Source organism: Vulpes lagopus, chromosome 7, assembly GCF_018345385.1.
Source record: "Vulpes lagopus strain Blue_001 chromosome 7, ASM1834538v1, whole genome shotgun sequence".
NCBI classification, from domain to species: domain Eukaryota; kingdom Metazoa; phylum Chordata; class Mammalia; order Carnivora; family Canidae; genus Vulpes; species Vulpes lagopus.
In genome coordinates this window covers 95,231,381-95,248,767 of record NC_054830.1, presented here as the reverse complement: position 1 = coordinate 95,248,767, position 17,387 = coordinate 95,231,381, and the positions used below count along the sequence as shown (strand labels likewise).

Here is a 17,387-nt window from a genome sequence, read left to right as displayed (position 1 = left end):
CTCTGCGAATAACTTAGAAACCCATGTAGGTTTTTTTTTTTTTGTAACTCATATAAATGTTTTAATTAAGTGACTGTGCTTTTAGTCTTCTAAATGGACAATATAGAAGCTATATGCATGCCACAGAAATCATACTTTGAATTTTGAATTGTGATCTTTTCCTAGGCTAGAGATATGTGGTACAATCCTCTCTTGTGTTGCTGGGCAAGGCAGCAAGCCACAGTTGCCGGTCAGCCACACGACATGAGGATGAACAACCAGTGCACTTAACAACCATTTTGTATCCATAGTCATTCTCTTTTTCACTATCAGTACAGTAATAAATAAAATCTTAACCTAACATCAGTACAGTCCTTTTCCCTGGAGCACTGCTCCTAAATGAGTGAATGCTCACAGTGTTTTCTCTACCCGTGCCACAACTAGCATCATATCCATTAACTAGTCAGATGTTGACTATTTTATTCTTTGGAGACATAAATATTAAAGTATCTAAAAATACATTATTGTGGGGAATGATTAGGGAAATGATTCTTTCAGTTCTGATTTTTTTCCCTAAGTCCTTTAGTTTATTTCACTTGGACTGTAGATATTTTCCATGGCCAGTTTTATTTTTTTCTGATAATTCCATTTTTGAACATTAAAATGTTTACCAAGGCTCCCTGCTGGAAAGAGATCCTTCATCTCATCAGGATTGCCTTCAGAATACTCACCAGTGTTCCGGCAGATACTTTCTCTAGAGTAAAAGTCAGAAAGCAAGGCAGTTGTAGATCTAGCTGTAGCCTTTAATGTTACAGCTAGCTTCTAGGAAACATCTGACAGAACAGATCAGGAGGGATATGTGGAAGGAAACTGGCTGTAACAGCACTTACCAGATAGGATATGAAGGTAGTAGCATTGCTATTAGCTCCCTGTTTTGTTTCTTTAGAGCACTAACTGTAGTTTATTGTTGTATATTTCTAGGGTTTATACTGGTAGCTACCTAAAGGCAAGAATTGTCACTTTTTTGGTTTTTTTATCATTGAAAACAGAACTAAGACAGTCACTACTATATAGTGTGTATTTAAAAAAGTAAATGCTAGATAGTCAGTTTTGAGTATAGATATTCCCTATTAAAATTTTCTAGAAAATGTCAAGTTGGGGTCCAGAATAAAAGAAATGTGTTTTTTAAATAAACTGAGTGAACTATCATGTAACAGAACAAGGGAGAGTCTATCAACAGAGCCTTATTTACCCCATTCATGGGATTCCACAGTTACTATTGAGAGCAGCAAAAGGAAGCTTTTGGCCAGAGGCTTTGCTTGACAAACTGTAAGATGCAGATCTAGTGGCAATTTATATTTTTAGCATCAAAAATAAGATCATTTTTAAAGTAATTGAAGACAAAATTAACGCAAAATTATGGATAAAGAAAAAATTAACTCAGAATGAGGATGTTATGCAAACTTACACTGTGGAATTCAGGATACTTGCTCAAGGTGGGGCAGGTTGGCAATAAGAGAACAAGGTTTAAGCAGGAGGCTTTTTTTTTTTTTTTTAACTGAGGACTCACGCTAGTTTTCCATGCTATGTAACAAATTGCCACAATTTAGCAGCTTAGAAACAACATATACAGTCATCACATCACAGTTTCCAAAGGCTTTTTTTCTGGCACAGCTAAGTGAGGCCTTCTTCTCAGAGTACCACAAGGCTGAGAATAACATCAGTGATACTTCCATGCTACCTTCCTTTCCAGAGCTCAGGCTTGTCTTCCAAACTCACGTGTTTGTTGGAAAAAATCAGTTCCTTGTAAATGTGGGACTAAAGTCCCTGTTTTCCTGTTGACTGCCAGTCAAGGACCATTCTCAATTTCTGAGGCCTTCCTTAGGTTCTTGTCTTTTTGTCCCCTTTTTATTTTTTTTCTTTTCTTTTTTATTTTGTTTCTTTGTGCAGTTGCTTAGAAGGTTCTTTCCTTTTCAGAGACTTACACTTCCTCAGTGTTCTATTTAAATAAAAATAAGTAGTTTCTAGTTTTAAACTTTTAGAGTATTAAGTTCTACTCTATAACCTTTGGTTAGAATAATTGACTACACATAAACCAATACAAATCTCAGTACTTACTCTCATTGAAGTCAACTTTTAAATTGAAATAGACTTTTAAAAGGTTGGAATTTCATTTAAGGGAGGAATTATATATATATATATACTTTAAGTATATCACAAAGCATTTTTTAAAATCCAGGTTCTCAGCTTTTAAATTACTTTTCATTTTTTTAATAGTAAATTTATTTTTATTGGAGTTCAATTTACCAACACACAGAATAACACCCAGGGCTCATCCCGTCAAGTGCCCCCCTCAGTGCCCGTCACCCATTCACCCCCACCCCCCACCCTCCTCCCCATCCATAACCCCTAGTTCATATCCCAGAGTTAGGAGTCTTTATGTCCTGTCTCCCTTTCTGATATTTCCCACATATTTCTTCTCCCTTCCCTTCTATTCCCTTTCACTATTATTTATATGCCCCAAATGAATGAGAACATACACTCTTTGTCCTTTTCCAATTGACTTACTTCACTCAGCATAATACCTTCCAGTTCCATCCACGTTGAAGCAAATGGTGGGTATTTGTCGTTTCTAATGGCTGAGTAATATTCCATTGTATACATAGACCACATCTTCTTTATCCATTCATCTTTCAGGGGACACTGAGGCTTCTTCCACAGTTTGGCTATTGTGGACATTGCTGCTATAAACATCGGGGTGCAGGTGTCCCGACGTTTCATTGCATCTGAATCTTTGGGGTAAATCCCCAACAGTGCAATTGCTGGGTCGTAGGGCAGGTCTATTTTTAACTCTTTGAGGAACCTCCCATAGTTTTCCAGAGTGGCTGCACCAGTTCACATTCCCACCAACAGTGTAAGAGGGTTCCCTTTTCTCCGCATCCTCTCCAACATTTGTGGTTTCCTGCCTGGTTAATTTTCCCCATTCTCACTGGTGTGAGGTGGTATCTCATTGTGGTTTTGATTTGTATTTCCCTGATGGCAAGTGATGCAGAGCATTTTCTCATGTGCGTGTTGGCCATAAGTTCTTTATAGATCTTGGAAACTAGCCCTTTCTCTGATACGTCATTTGCAAATATCTTCTCCCATTCTGTAGGTTGTCTTTTAGTTTTGTTGACTGTATCCTTTGATGAGCAAAAGCTTCTTATCTTGATGAAGTCCCAATAGTTCATTTTTGCTTTTGTTTCTTTTGCCTTTGAGGATGTATCTTGCAAGAAGTTACTGTGGCCGAGTTCAAAAAGGGTATTGCCTGTGTTCTCTAGGAGTTTGATGGAATCTTCTCTCACATTTACATCTATCATCCATTTTGAGTTTATCTTTGTGTATGGTGCTAGAGAGTGGTCTAGTTTCATTCTTCTGCATGTGGATGTCCAATTTTCCCAGCACCATTTATTGAAGAGACTGTCTTTCTTCCAGTGAATAGTCTTTCCTCCTTTATCGAATATTAGTTCACCATAAAGTTCAGGGTCTACTTCTGGGTTCTCTATTCTGTTCCATTGATCTATGTGTCTGTTTTTGTGCCAGTACCACACTATCTTGATGACCACAGCTTTGTAGTACAACCTGAAATCTGGCATTGTGATGCCCCCAGCTATGGTTTTCTTTTTTAAAATTCCCCTGGCTATTCGGGGTCTTTTCTGATTCCACACAAATCTTAAAATAATTTGTTCTAACTGTCTGAAGAAACTCCATGGTATTTTGATAGGGATTGCATTAAACGTGTAAATTGCCCTGGGTAACATTGACATTTTCACAATATTAATTCTGTCAACCCATGAGCATGGAATATTTTTCCATCTCTTTGTGTCTTCCTCAATTTCTTTCATAAGTGCTCTATAGTTTTTAGGGTATAGATCCTTTACCTCTTTGGTTAGGTTTATTCCTAGGTATCTATGCTTTTGGGTGCAATTGTAAATGGGATTGACTCCTTCATTTCTCTTTCTTCAGTCTCATTGTTACTGTATAGAAATGCCATTGATTTCTGGGCATTGATTTTGTATCCTGCCACGCTGCCAAATTGCTGTATGAGTTCTAGCAATCTGGGGTGGAGGCTTTTGGGTTTTCTATGGAGAGTATCATGTCATCGGCGAAGAGGGAGAGTTTAACTTCTTCTTTGCCAATTTGAATGTCTTTAATGACTTTTTGTTGTCTGATTGCTGAGGCTAGGACTTCCAGTACTATGTTGAATTGCAGTGGTAAGAGTGGACATCCCTGTCTTGTTCCTGATCTTAGGGGAAAAGCTCCCAGTGCTTCCCCATTGAGAATGATATTTGCTGTGGGCTTTTTGTAGATGGCTTTCAGATGTCGAGGAATGTTCCCTCTATCCCTACACTCTGAAGAGTTTTGATCAGGAATGGATGCTGTATTTTGTCAAATGCTTTCTCTGCATCTAATGAGAGGATCATATGGTTCTTGGTTTTTCTCTTGCTGATATAATGAATCACATTGATTGTTTTACGAGTGTTGAACCAGCCTTGTGTCCCGGGGATAAATCCTAGTTGGTCATGGTGAATAATTTTCTTAATGTGTTGTTGGATTCTATTGGCTAGTATCTTGTTGAGAATTTTTGCATCCATGTTCATCAGGGATATTGGTCTGTAATTCTCCTTTTTGGTGGGGTCTTTGTCTGGTTTTGGAATTAAGGTGATGCTGGCCTCATAGAACGAATTTGGAAGTACTCCATCTCTTTCTATCTTTCCAAACAGCTTTAGTAGAATAGGTATGGTTTCTTCTTTAAACGTTTGATAGAATTCCCTTGGGAAGCCATCTGGCCCTGGACTCTTGTGTCTTGGGAGGTTTTTGATGACTGCTTCAATCTCCTCTCTGGTTATTGGCCTGTTCAGGTTTTCTATTTCTTCCTGTTCCAGTTTTGGTAGTTTGTGGCTTTCCAGGAATGCATCCATTTCTTCTAGATTGCCTAATTTATTGGCATAGAGCTGTTCATAGTATGTTTTTTTTTAATTTTTATTTATTTATGATAGTCACACAGAGAGAGAGAGAGAGAGAGAGGCAGAGACATAGGCAGAGGGAGAAGCAGGCTCCATGCACCGGGAGCCCGACGTGGGATTCGATCCTGGGTCTCCAGGATCGCGCCCTGGGCCAAAGGCAGGCGCTAAACCGCTGCGCCACCCAGGGATCCCTCATAGTATGTTTTTAAAATCGTTTGTATTTCCTTGGTGTTGGTAGTGATCTCTCCTTTCTCATTCATGATTTTATTAATTTGAGTCTTCTCTCTCTTCTTTTTAATAAGGCTGGCTAATGGTTTATCTATCTTATTAATTCTTTCAAAGAACCAACTCCTGGTTTTGTTGATCTGTTCCACAGTTCTTCTGGTCTCGATTTCGTTGAGTTCTACTCAAATCTTAATTAACTCTCTTCTTCTGCTGGGTGTAGGATCTTTCTGCTGTTTTTTCTCTAGCTCCTTTATGAGTAAGGTTAGCTTTTGTATTTGAGTTCTTTCCAGTTTTTGACTGGATACTTGTATTGCAATGTATTTCCCCCTCAGGAATGCTTTTGCTGTGTCCCAAAGATTTTGAACGGTTGTATCTTCATTCTCATTAGTTTCCATGAATTTTTTTAATTCTTCCTTAATTTCCTGGTTGACCCTTTCATCTTTTAGCAGGCTGGTCCTTAACCTCCACGTGTTTGAGGTCCTTCCAAACTTCTTGTTGTGATTTAGTTCTAATTTCAAGGCATTATGGTCTGAGAATATGCAGGGAACGATCCCAATCTTTTGGTATCAGTTCAGACCCGATTTGTGACCCAGTATGTGGTCTATTCTGGAGAAAGTTCCATGTGCACTTGGGAAGAATGTGTATTCAGTTGAGTTTGGATGTAAAGTTCTGTAGTTACCTGTGAAATCCATCTGGTCCAGTGTATCATTTAAAGCTCTCGTTTCTTTGGAGATGTTGTGCTTAGAAGACCTATCGAGGGTAGAAAGAGCTACATTGAAGTCACCAAGTATAAGTGTATTATTATCTAAGTATTTCTTCACTTTGGTTATTAATTGATTTAAATATTTGGGAGCTCCCACATTCAGGGCATATATATTGAGGATTCTTAAGTCCTCTTGTTGGATAGATCCTTTAAGTATGATATAGTGTCCCTCTTCATCTCTCACTACAGTCTTCGGGGTAAATTTTAGTTTATCTGATATGAGGATGGCTACCCCTGCTTTCTTTTGAGGACCATTTGAATGGTAAATGGTTCTCCAACCTTTTATTTTCAGGCTGTAGGTGTCCTTCTGTCTAAAATGAGTCTTTGTAGACAGCAAATAGATGGGTCCTGCTTTTTTATCCAGTCTGAAACCCTGTGCCTTTTGATGGGGTCATTAAGCCCATTCATGTTCAGAGTTACTATTGACAGATATGAGTTTAGTGTCATCATGATATCTATTCAATCCTTGTTTTTGTGGATTGTTCCACTGAACTTCTTCTTAAAGGGGAATTTTAAGAGTCCCCCTTAAAATTTCTTGCAGAGGTGATTTGGAGGTCACATATTCTTTCAGTTCCTGCCTGTCTTGGAAGCTCTTTATCTCTCCTTCCATTCTGAATGAGAGCCTTGCTGGATAAAGTATTCTGGGTTGCATGTTGTTCTCATTTAGGACCCTGAATATATCCTGCCAGCCCTTTCCGGCCTGCCAGGTCTCTGTAGAGACTTCTGCTGTTACCCTAATACTCCTCTCCATAAAAGTCAGGGATTTCTTGTCTCTTGCTGCTTTAAGGATCTTCTCTTTATCTTTGGAATTTGCAAGCTTCACTATTAGATGTTGAGGTGTTGAACGGTTTTTATTGATTTTAGGGGGGGATCTCTCTATTTCCTGGATCTGAATGCCTGTTTCCCTTCCCAGATTAGGAAAGTTTTCAGCTAGGATTTGTTCAAATACATATTCTGGCCCTCCGTTCCTTTCGGCGCCCTCAGGAACCCCAATTAAACGTAGGTTTTTTCTTCCTCAGGCTGTCGTTTATTTCCCTTAATCTATCCTCATGGTCTTTTAATTGTTTGTCTCTTTTTTCCTCAGTTTCCCTCTTTGCCATCAACTTGTCTTCTATGTCACTCACTCGTTCTTCCACCTCGTTCACCCTCGTCGTTAGGACTTCTAGTTTGGATTGCATCTCATTCAATTGATTTTTAATTTCTGCCTGATTGGATCTAAATTCTGCAGTCATGAAGTCTCTTGAGTCCTTTATGCTTTTTTCTAGAGCCACCAGTAGCTATATAATAGTGCTTCTGAATTGGCTTTCTGACATTGAATTGTAATCCCGATTTTGTAACTCTGTGGGAGAGAGGACTGTTTCTGATTCTTTCTTTTGAGGTGAGGTTTTCCTTCTAGTCATTTTGCTCAGTGCAGAATGGCCAAAAACAAGTTGTATTGGGAAAAGGAGAAAAAGAGACAGAAAGAAGGAAAGAAAAGAGAAAAAGAAAAAAGAAAAAAGGAAGAAAAAAAAAGAGGAAAAAGAGAAAGAAAAAGAAAGAAAGGGAAAAAAGGGGTGGGGGAAGCAAACAAATCAAAAAGCAAAAAAAAAAAAAAAAAAAACATGGGGGAGTATCTTCTGATTCTGTGTACTTTAAGTCCCTTGACTTCCCTTGGAACTGGTCCCTCTAGCTGGTCTTCTGGGAGAGGGGCCTGTTGTGCTGATTTTCAGGTGTTAGCACTTGGGGGAGCTGCTCTGCCCCTGCCTGGTGCAGGGCTCAGTGGGGGTTGTTCACCCCCTGAGGCCCCAGGAGGAACAACCGCAGTGGCGGGCCAGCTCTGGAGCCCTGGATTCAGCCCCCGCAGGAACTCCGGAGCTCTGTGTCTGCAGGGCCTGGAGGCTCCTGGGCGGGGCCGCTGATCTGCTCAGCTCGGGGCAGGAGCGTCCTTGCTGTCCGGGGGCCCTCCCGGCCTCTGCCTGTCCCGGGGGAGGCCGGATCCTGCGCTGTGTCCCTGCGCCCTGTGCTCCGGAGCCTGCGCTGTTGGATTCGCGCTCCCGCCCCGCAGCCGCCTCCACACTGAGCCTCTTCCTCTGCCGGAACCGCCGCCGCCCGAGCCCCTCCGAGCTGCTCCCGGTCCAGCCATGCGCGTTGCAGTCTTTTAGGGAGCTCGGCCTCGAGGTATGGGGCACTCTCCTGGGTGCACAGGTGCCTGTTAGTGTCCCAGGGAGCCCAAGGGCATCCCCGCCCTCCTGGGTCCTGCTGTAACTCCCTGCGAGGCCTTTCTGCCCGGAAAGGTTGGTGAAGCTCCTGCGTCTCCGGGACGGGGCTCTCCTGTCCTGGGGACACTCAACCCGGCCTTAGCCTGGCTCCTTGTGGGGCCCCTCCCCCTTGGAGGCCTTTTGTTTCTTTATTTCTTTTTCCCCGTCTTCCTACCTTGGTAGAAGCGCGAACTCTTCTCACTGTAGCGTTCCAGCTGGTCTCTCTTTAAATCTCAGGCCGAATTCGTAGATTTTCAGGATGATTTGAAGGTTATCTAGGTAATTTGGTGGAGACAGGTGATTTGAAGACCCTACTCTTCAGCAATCTTGCCCCTCCTCCTTAAATTACTTTTCAGATGCTATATGGTAGCATTTACCACAAGGTAGTGCTAACAATAATGCTGTAATTTAAAAATTTACCAAGTGGTATCATAATTTTTTTTAAAGTCTGCCCTCAAAATTACCATTGATAAGTAGACAAACATCATCTCTGTTTTTAATGAAGAAACAATGTCAAGCACTAATTAGCATCATTCAGCTGGTAAGCAGTAGATCTCAAGGTAAAATCCAGAAATTATGACTCTACGTGTGTTTTATTATTATTTATACTTTTATTATAAATGACATACTTGTAAGTGTTTGGAGATTATAAATAATATAGAAATAGGATCATGCTTTTTTTTGGATCATGCTTTTGATAAAAAAGAAAAGTAACAATTTTAATGGTAATCTTAATTTATTGGTAAGTTTTAAGCATAATTTCTTTCTAAGAAATTATGAGAGACAAGTAGTCTCACATGCCAAGCCAAGTGTATACAAAAGAAAATTATTTATACTTCTTGTCTTATCTGTAACGTTTCTCAAAAAAGAAATAGGATGCTTAAACTGAGAGAAGTTAGTAATAGGGCCATCATTATTTGTCCAAAATTCTAAGGGATAAAGGACTTGAACCTGATGGAATATATGATTTGTCTTTTCAATTTTTTAAAAAGATTATTTATTTATTTATTTATTTATTTATGTATTTGACAGAGAGGGCGAGAGAGCCAGAGAGCACAAATGGGCAAATGGCAGAGGGAGAGGGAGAAGCAGGCTCCCCCACTGAGCAGGGAGCACAATGTGGGGCTCCATCCCAGTACCCTGGGATCATGACCTGAGCTGAAGAGAGATGCTTCACTGAGTGAGCCACTCAGGCACCCCTATTTCTTCTATTTTAACACTTGCTCTGTGGCATTTCTGGGCAGTATAACTATATTAGAAATACATTTTAAAGGTTGTAGATTTTAAATATTGGTTAATCAAAATGTGATTTGTATTTTAATAACTTACAAGTCATATGGTTTACAGTCTCCATAATTTCAGTGTTTATTTAGTAAATGTTTATATTGTTAAAGTCTACCATACATGTATTTTAGAGAACTATATTTATTGACTTAGTCTTTCCTCCATGAAGGATTTATTTATAGTATTAGGATCTACCACTGCGGAAAGACCAGACAGAAATCTAATGGCATGCAAGTTTAATAAATGAAAGAAGTTACCAGGATTGCATGTGGGAAGAAAAGAGCTTCATCATAGCTGAATTTTCTGAGTAGCCTGATATTCCACATAGAATTGCAGCCATGAGTTATGTCATCCCAAATTAAAATCTCAGAAAATTTAATTTAGATGCATAGCATTAACTTCAGGATTGATAAGTGCTCCAGTGCATACTACTTAAGTAAACACTGATAATATTATTTAACTAATAAAAGTGTACTTTAATTTATATAGTGATAAACTAATAGAAAGTTTATAAATATGAGCTGAAATCAATGTGTCTTCATAGCACCATCCATGCTACAAATAGACTTCAATTTTTTGGTACCTTTCTTTTGGTTCCTATTCTACAGAAGGCATTGTTTTTAGATTCTCTGGGGAAAAAGGCAGAGTCCTCTCTCAAGGACTTAGTAGGGTTCATGGTTGAAGAATAGACACAGTGCTATGGAAACTAAGAAAATAGAGAAGCTACTTTGTTGAAGAAAAAAAAAAGAAGGGAAAGAACATAAGGCTTCATATAGGAGGAAATGCTAAGCTGTTCTTTAAGCATGAGTGAGATTTTAGCCAACGGAAAACACCAAGTGTAGAGTCATTGATGTAGAAATGGCAGACAGGTTTGGGGTATGGCAGGCAAGGTAAGGCAAACATCAGGTGATGTTTGGCTGAAACACAAATTGAAGCTATATCTTAGAGAGCCTTATTATAACCACAAACATCTGAGCTTTATTCGGCTAGGGTAAGAAACCTCTGAAGGGTTTTTGAATGAGGGATTAACAGGTTAGTGTTGTTTTAGAAACTTGTATAAAAGATGGTTTAAAAATACAGAGGGCTGGGGGGAGGGGAAGGGCTTTGAAGTAGTCTTAGTGGAACAGTGAGTCTTCATTAAGAAAGTGGCAGAGGGAGTGAATATGAGAAACATGACATAATTTATAGAACCTGAAAATTGGTTGGACATTGAAAATTAAACAAGGAGGGAGATGTATTCAAACTTGGAAGATAACTAGGAAGATTTTCAGGCTTAGGGAAATTATGAGTTTGCTTTTAGATATTAAATATTAGGTACCTTTGAGACAATTCACAAAGGAATATTTCCTGAAAACATGTAGAACCACACCTTTAGATGGTAAGTTCAAATATAATCAAAGAGGGGTGCTGCGTGGAGCAGTCTGTTAAGATTCTGACTCTTGAGGAATGCCTGGGTGGCTCAGTGGTTGAGCATCTGCCTTTAGCCCAGGGTGTGATCCTGGAGACCCGGGATCAAGTCCCACATCAGGCTCCCTGCATGGAAGCCTGCTTCTCCCTCTGCCTGTGTCTCTGCCTCTCTCTGTGTATCTCTGTATCTCATGAATAAATAAATAAAAATCTTTAAAAAACAAAGATTCTGACTCTTGCTCTGGGCTCAGGTCTCAATCTCATTTGTCATAAGATCCAACCACTCATGGGATAGAACCCTGTGTCAAGCTCCCCACTTAGCCAGAATATGTTTGGGATGCTCTCTCCTTTCCCTTTGCCCCTCTCCCACTCACAGGTGTGCGCCCTCTCTAAAATAAATAGATCTAAATAAAAATAAGTTCAAATATAATCAAAGAATTTTTTTTCACCAAAACGTTCTTTTTCTTCCACCAAAACATAATCTAAAATCAAATATATCAAGCCCTAATTTTGAATCCAATATCTAAAATATTCATATTTAATAGTATATACTTATATGCACAGATACATATGCAGTTGTTGGTATAGTTTGTAAAGGTTGTGTGTAAATATAGTGTTAATACTTAAATAACTTACTGTGTCCCATATTTATACTACTGTACATGTTGGGTACATCTTTTACTGTTTCTCATTAGAATTTTTCACTAAGATTTTTTGACCCCTGAGAGATTTCAGTACCATTTTGTCTAATTGTTCCTTATGTTAAACTACCATTTTATAAGCTTCTTTGGAATGATAAAATAGTAAATGCAGTTATCCTCTTAAGGAGCTCTGAGTTGTTATGCCATTATAGCTTGGTGGCTTTCTGCTGACTACAGATTGGTGACAAGAAGGGTTGACATTAAGACTGTTTATTTTACACTATTTTATAAAAACATTACCAGTATATCCTTTAGTAAAATGTTGATATTATTAAAAATTCAAATATAAGGAGTTTAGTGCAATTCTATGTTAACACTACAAAGAAGACTTGTCAACTATCGATCAGATGCATAAGACTGAGTGAATTTGCATGCTATTTATTTGAACTAAATCTCTAATAAGCCTCTTCTGCTAATTGGACTTAACATTCATGTTACTAAATGAGAAGCATTTTGGCTGCCATATAGGATGGTAAGACCTACCCAGTGGAATAAACAACTAGCATCTGTTATCTGTCCTGCTCCAGCTTGGCTTTTACCAGTTAAGTACATCAGCCCTGAAGTCAAGGTTATCAAATATGTGAATCTCTGGCTCAGGCACATATATGTGAAGTCAAAGAAATAGCACATCATGAGTAAAGACCAGCCAACCAAAACATGCTAGGTACAGCTGGTCCATTTAGTTTTAACCTTTACAAGCCCTACATCCTTAGGCAAAAACTAGTAGAGGTTATAGTTTCTGTAAAGTTTTTATAATAACTATATTTAGAATTAATTTCACTTTTTTCTTTAGGAGAATTTTATGCTGATAATTGTAAAAGTAATTACTTTTATAATACATTTCTATTTATTTTCTTTTTAAAAAAGAAGCTAAATTTGGATTTGGCTGGGCTTCGGAAGGAAAAAGAAGACTTGCTGAAGAAATTGGAGTCCTCATCTGAAATCACAAGTTTGGCAGAAGAAGTTTCCCGGGTAATAGTTCCACGGATACAAGTTACATCACTTGGTCCTTCAAGGAGCATGGATTTGGAGACGAAGCAATTGCAGTGTAAATTAAAGGTGATTATAAATTTTATTTTATTTTTAAAAATTATTTACTTATTTATTCATGATAGACATAGAGAGAGAGAGAGAGAGGCAGAGACACACACAGGAGGAGGGAGAAGCAGGCCCCATGTTGGGCTGGGAGCCCAACATAGGACTTGATCTCAGGACTCCAGGATCGCGCCCTGGGCCAAAGGCAGGCAGTAAACCGCTGAGCCACCCAGGGATTCCCGATTATAAATTATTAAGCATGAAAACATATTAAGTTAGTGAATACTTAAAGACATGTTTATATTCTAATTTAATTCTACTAGTAAGGGTAAATTATGGTACAAATAATCTAAAAGTTATTAATACTGCTTTTGACCTCATCATTCTCTTTCAGCATAGTAGTTTCTTATACGGTAACTCATAACACTATTCTCTGAGAAAATAACAAGACACTATGAAATCCTAATTTAGAAGATGATGGAAACTAGCTACTGTCATTTCTTTTCCATTACTGAACGCCCCTCTAAATTCCATCCCTCCCTCCACTGAGCAGAATTCCTTTAAACTTTACTGTATCAACATAAATAGAATTGCTTCCCTCTACACAGTTGCTACTATTTTAATTTGGTTGTTATTAGTTAGAGATGAGGAAGGAGGAGAGAAGTTATGGAGGGAGGGAGAACCACAGAGCAAAGATGGTTGGTTTAATAGATTTCAGCCACTGAAACCTGAGAATAAGTAAAAAGCAATGTTCCTTTTCTTTGTAAAGAATACTAAGTCCAGTATAACTGTCAAGAGCTTAAAAATAAGACTGACCTTAGTTTAAATAGAATTACCTTGTAAGAAACAGGATTTGAAATTTTTATTTCATACTGTTCTAAAACAAATTCATTTATTCCTCATGTATTTAGTTATTTTGTTCCATGGGTATTGCTATCTGGGAGCTAAAAAGACAGTGGATGTGGGACCATCACTATGGGAATCACTAGAAAGAAAGTTCTGGTTGGAAATGCACAGGATACATTAGGAACAGAGTGGCCATGACTATTAAAAGGGTATAAGAATAATGAATTGTTAAACAGACTCAGTTGTTTTTATTTCAAAATATGATATGTGCACTCTCCAGTAATATCTTTAAATGAAGGATTACTAAGAGGAGAAAATAGGATAAAAGCTTAAAGTAGAAGAATATATCATTACTTGAAAATATTTTGCTTCGTTAATAATAATCAAATAATACACAGTGGCACTAATTTAGATATTTCTTGAATAGCATCTTCTTGAGAGTTTTTGATGTGCAGAACTTGCCTCAACCACTACATTTTATAAGTTTAAATACCTTACATATTGGAAATGTGAGAAAAAATAGTTATGCAAGCCTTGGTGTATACATCTTTTCTTAAAATGCATTTCTGTATGTAAAAAAGTGGACTAAAATATATAAGTAAACCATTTTAGTGTTAACTGTCTATTACAGAAGATAAAATCATTGAACTATTCTTTGACCTTATCTGTATCTACTACAGAGACTTTAATTAACAGTTCTGTGATTCTTCTTAGATTTAAGTCTTCACACAGCTTTAGTTTTCACCAAGATAAAATAGAATGTTGGATCCAATAATACCTAATTTGACTTCTAAAATTTTTAAGTGGTTAATTAGTTTTAAGTTAACTTATTTGATATTACTTACTACTAAATGGTCTAATATAAGTTTTGGAAATAATGAACCCACATCAATATCTCTAAGTTGTTTACATTATGGTTTCCCATGGTATAAGTTTTCACCCATATGTAAATCTCTCTTCACTTTGGAAGAATGTGTGAGTCACAAAGATAAGACTATGAGAATGCCTGGAGCAACTTATACTGTCCTCGAGGTATCTTTGAAGTGAAGTATCCGTATCTAGCCTAGAGTCCTAGGACACTGACCAGGCTACATAGGGACAAAAGGATAAATCTTACTTCTGCCTTGTTTCATGATTTAATATGGAAGTACCTTAGAAGACCAGGATCTTAAGGTACCTAGTACACTGTGCTACTACAAATTGCTGTTTTGATATTCCATTAGTTTGCTAGGTCTGCTCTAAGAAAATACCACAGACTGTGTACCTTTAAAAAATGGAAATTGGGCAGCCCAGGTGACTCAGCAGGTTAGCGCTGCCTTCGGTCCAGGGCCTGATCCTGGAGACCGGGAATCGAGTCCCACGTCCAGCTCCCTGCGTGGAACCTACTTCTCTCCCTCTGCCTGTGTCTCTGCCTCTCTCTCTTTCTGTGTCTCTCATGAATAAAATCTTTAAAAAAAATGGAATTTTTTTTTCCCTCGTATACTGGAGTCTACAAGTCCAAGATCAAGGTATCAATAGGTTGTAGATTCTCTCATTAGCTTGTAGATAGCCATCTGTGTCCTTACATGATCATCCCCAAGGCTGTGTGATCTGTGTTTACTCTCTTCCTCTTATAAGGATACTAGTCACATCAGATGAAGGTCCACCCATATGACCTCATTTTACCTTAATTACCTCTTTAAAGGCCTTATCCAAATACAGTCACATTCTGAGGTACTGGGGTTAAGACTTCAACGTGTAAATTTTGAGGGGACATAGTTCAGCCCATAAGAGATAATCAAATTGCTAACATAATAATTTTCCAAGAAATAACTTCCTTTCTAGTTGATGTTAAGAATTAAACAATTCTTAAACAATTAAGAAATTGCTTTATGCTTAATTAAGAAAACCTGGTTAGATCTGAATATATGAAATGTTTAAACGTTTACTTTTTTTAAAAAAATTTTATCCAATTAATTTTAGACTTTTCTGTGTAAATTCTTAGGTGTACTTCTCAGATATACATGGTACATTCAGTATCATTTGAGTGTTCATGTGTTTTTTCTGTATCTTCATTTTCTTCAAGGTACCCAGCTTCATATAGGGAGATAATCAAATATTTAAAGATGTACAAATTCCTTCCAGTGATGATGATGATGATGATGATGATGATGATGATGTGTGTGTGTGTGTGTGTGTGTGTGTCTATTTGTATTTAGTTTATTTATGGTTATTTATACAATTTGAATTGGCTAGCACTTCAATTTGTATTTGTGATTCTTTGAATTCCTGATTGTTAAAAGCATTCCTTTTGGTGTATACCATGTTCTCTTCCTGTTTCCCAGTAAGTCAATAATGAAACATAATAGTATTTAAACTACTGTTTCTGGGCAGCCCAGGTGGCTTAGCGGTTTAGCACCACATTTGGCCCAGGGTGTGATCCTTGGAGCCCTGGGATTGAGTCGGGCTCCCTGCATGACGCCTCTTCTCTCTCTCTCTCATGAATAAATAAAATCTTAAAAAATGAAAAAACTACTGTTCCTTTATGTCTAAACTATTGCCAGGCTAGTTCTAATTCCTTTACAAATATTAACTGTTTAAACCTCATTTCTAGGGGTACTTGGGTAGCTCAGTCAGTTAAGCATCTCTCTGCCTTCAGCTCAGGTCACGATCTCAGGGTGCTGGGATGGAATCCTACATCTGTTGAGCTTCCTGCTCAGCGGGGGAGCCTGCTTCTCCCTCTCCCTCTGCTCCTCCCCCCTGCTTATGTGCTCTCTCTCTCTCTCTCAAACAAATAAATAAAATCTTTTTTAAAAAACTCTCATTTCTATCCTGTGAGGTGAAGTCTATTATTCTGTTTTATAGTTGAGAACACAGAGATGCAGAGGATAAGTTAATTGTCCAAGGTCAACTGAGCTCTAAGTGATAGAGTCAAGATTAGAACATATCCCATCTGACTTCAGAGTCCATGCTTTTACTCATACACTCTGCAATTTAAAAAAAAAATTAACAAACTTAGAAGAGCTCTAACCATAATGGATTCTTACCATTGTGATATTTTTGGAATATATGTTTTACTACAGAATTGAGGTCATGCCACAGATAAGTATTGTATAGTCGAAGTGGAAAATGTTAGGGGCCCTAGGTTGTGATCATTCTTTGTGCACTAGCTTCTTATAGGACCAGGCTGAGGAAATAGTTTCTCCAGAGGTCTAAAGCAGGGATACCCTTCTTCCTACTTCGTAAGGATTTTTAAGGATCAAATGAAATGGCTGTGAGATTTAGAGGTTCTGGCAAAAGTATATATGAAGCTGGTGTTGTTTTATTTACTATAATTCAGTAATCTCTCAACTCTCTAGAAGTCAGACTTACAGCATGTCCAGTCACCTAAAATAACAGCCTTAAGTCTAAAAACAGAAAGGAATCAAACAGCTACCCTAAAATGTGCTTAATTTATTCCACTGAAGATACTATCATGCTTCATTTATGCCTGTTACCTTTTATTTTAAATATAGCTCTAATAAGTGTGTTTGTTTAACTTCTCAGCAGAAAATACCTCAGAAGCAGCAGATTAGAACTAGGTGTATTAAGAGGCAGGACGATTGTTTTTAGGCAGAAATATGGATGGAAGAAGCAAGAAATTTCAACCAACAGGTTGACAGAGAGGAAAAGAAAATATGAAAATGTTAAGATAAAAATACAAAATGAGAAAAACAGCAGTCTGGGACCATTTAGAGTAGGGATCAGTAACCATTCCAAAAGGCATGACAATATAATTATACAGTGATAATATAATATAGCAGGATAACATAAATGATTAATACAGTGATAATATTTATAATATAATATCACTATAGTGTAGTATCACTATTATAATGCTTAATGTAATTCTGGATGTTCATATTTCTAAGTGAGTGAACAATCA

General features: G+C 37.9%; 1 protein-coding gene across 9 annotated transcripts in view; it reads left to right on the top strand.

Annotated features, from left to right (window-relative positions):
- CNTLN (centlein) overlaps nt 1-17,387 on the top strand; it is a 320,657-nt gene that overhangs the window by 265,866 nt on the left and 37,404 nt on the right. For all 9 annotated transcript variants that reach the window (XR_005989015.1, XM_041763171.1, XM_041763165.1 and 6 more), the window contains one exon: nt 12,470-12,661. Coding sequence is in view for 8 of the 9 variants with exons in the window: in XM_041763171.1 (XP_041619105.1) it covers nt 12,470-12,661 (192 nt within the window). In the remaining variant the exon portion in view is untranslated. The remainder of the gene's footprint in view (nt 1-12,469; nt 12,662-17,387) is intronic.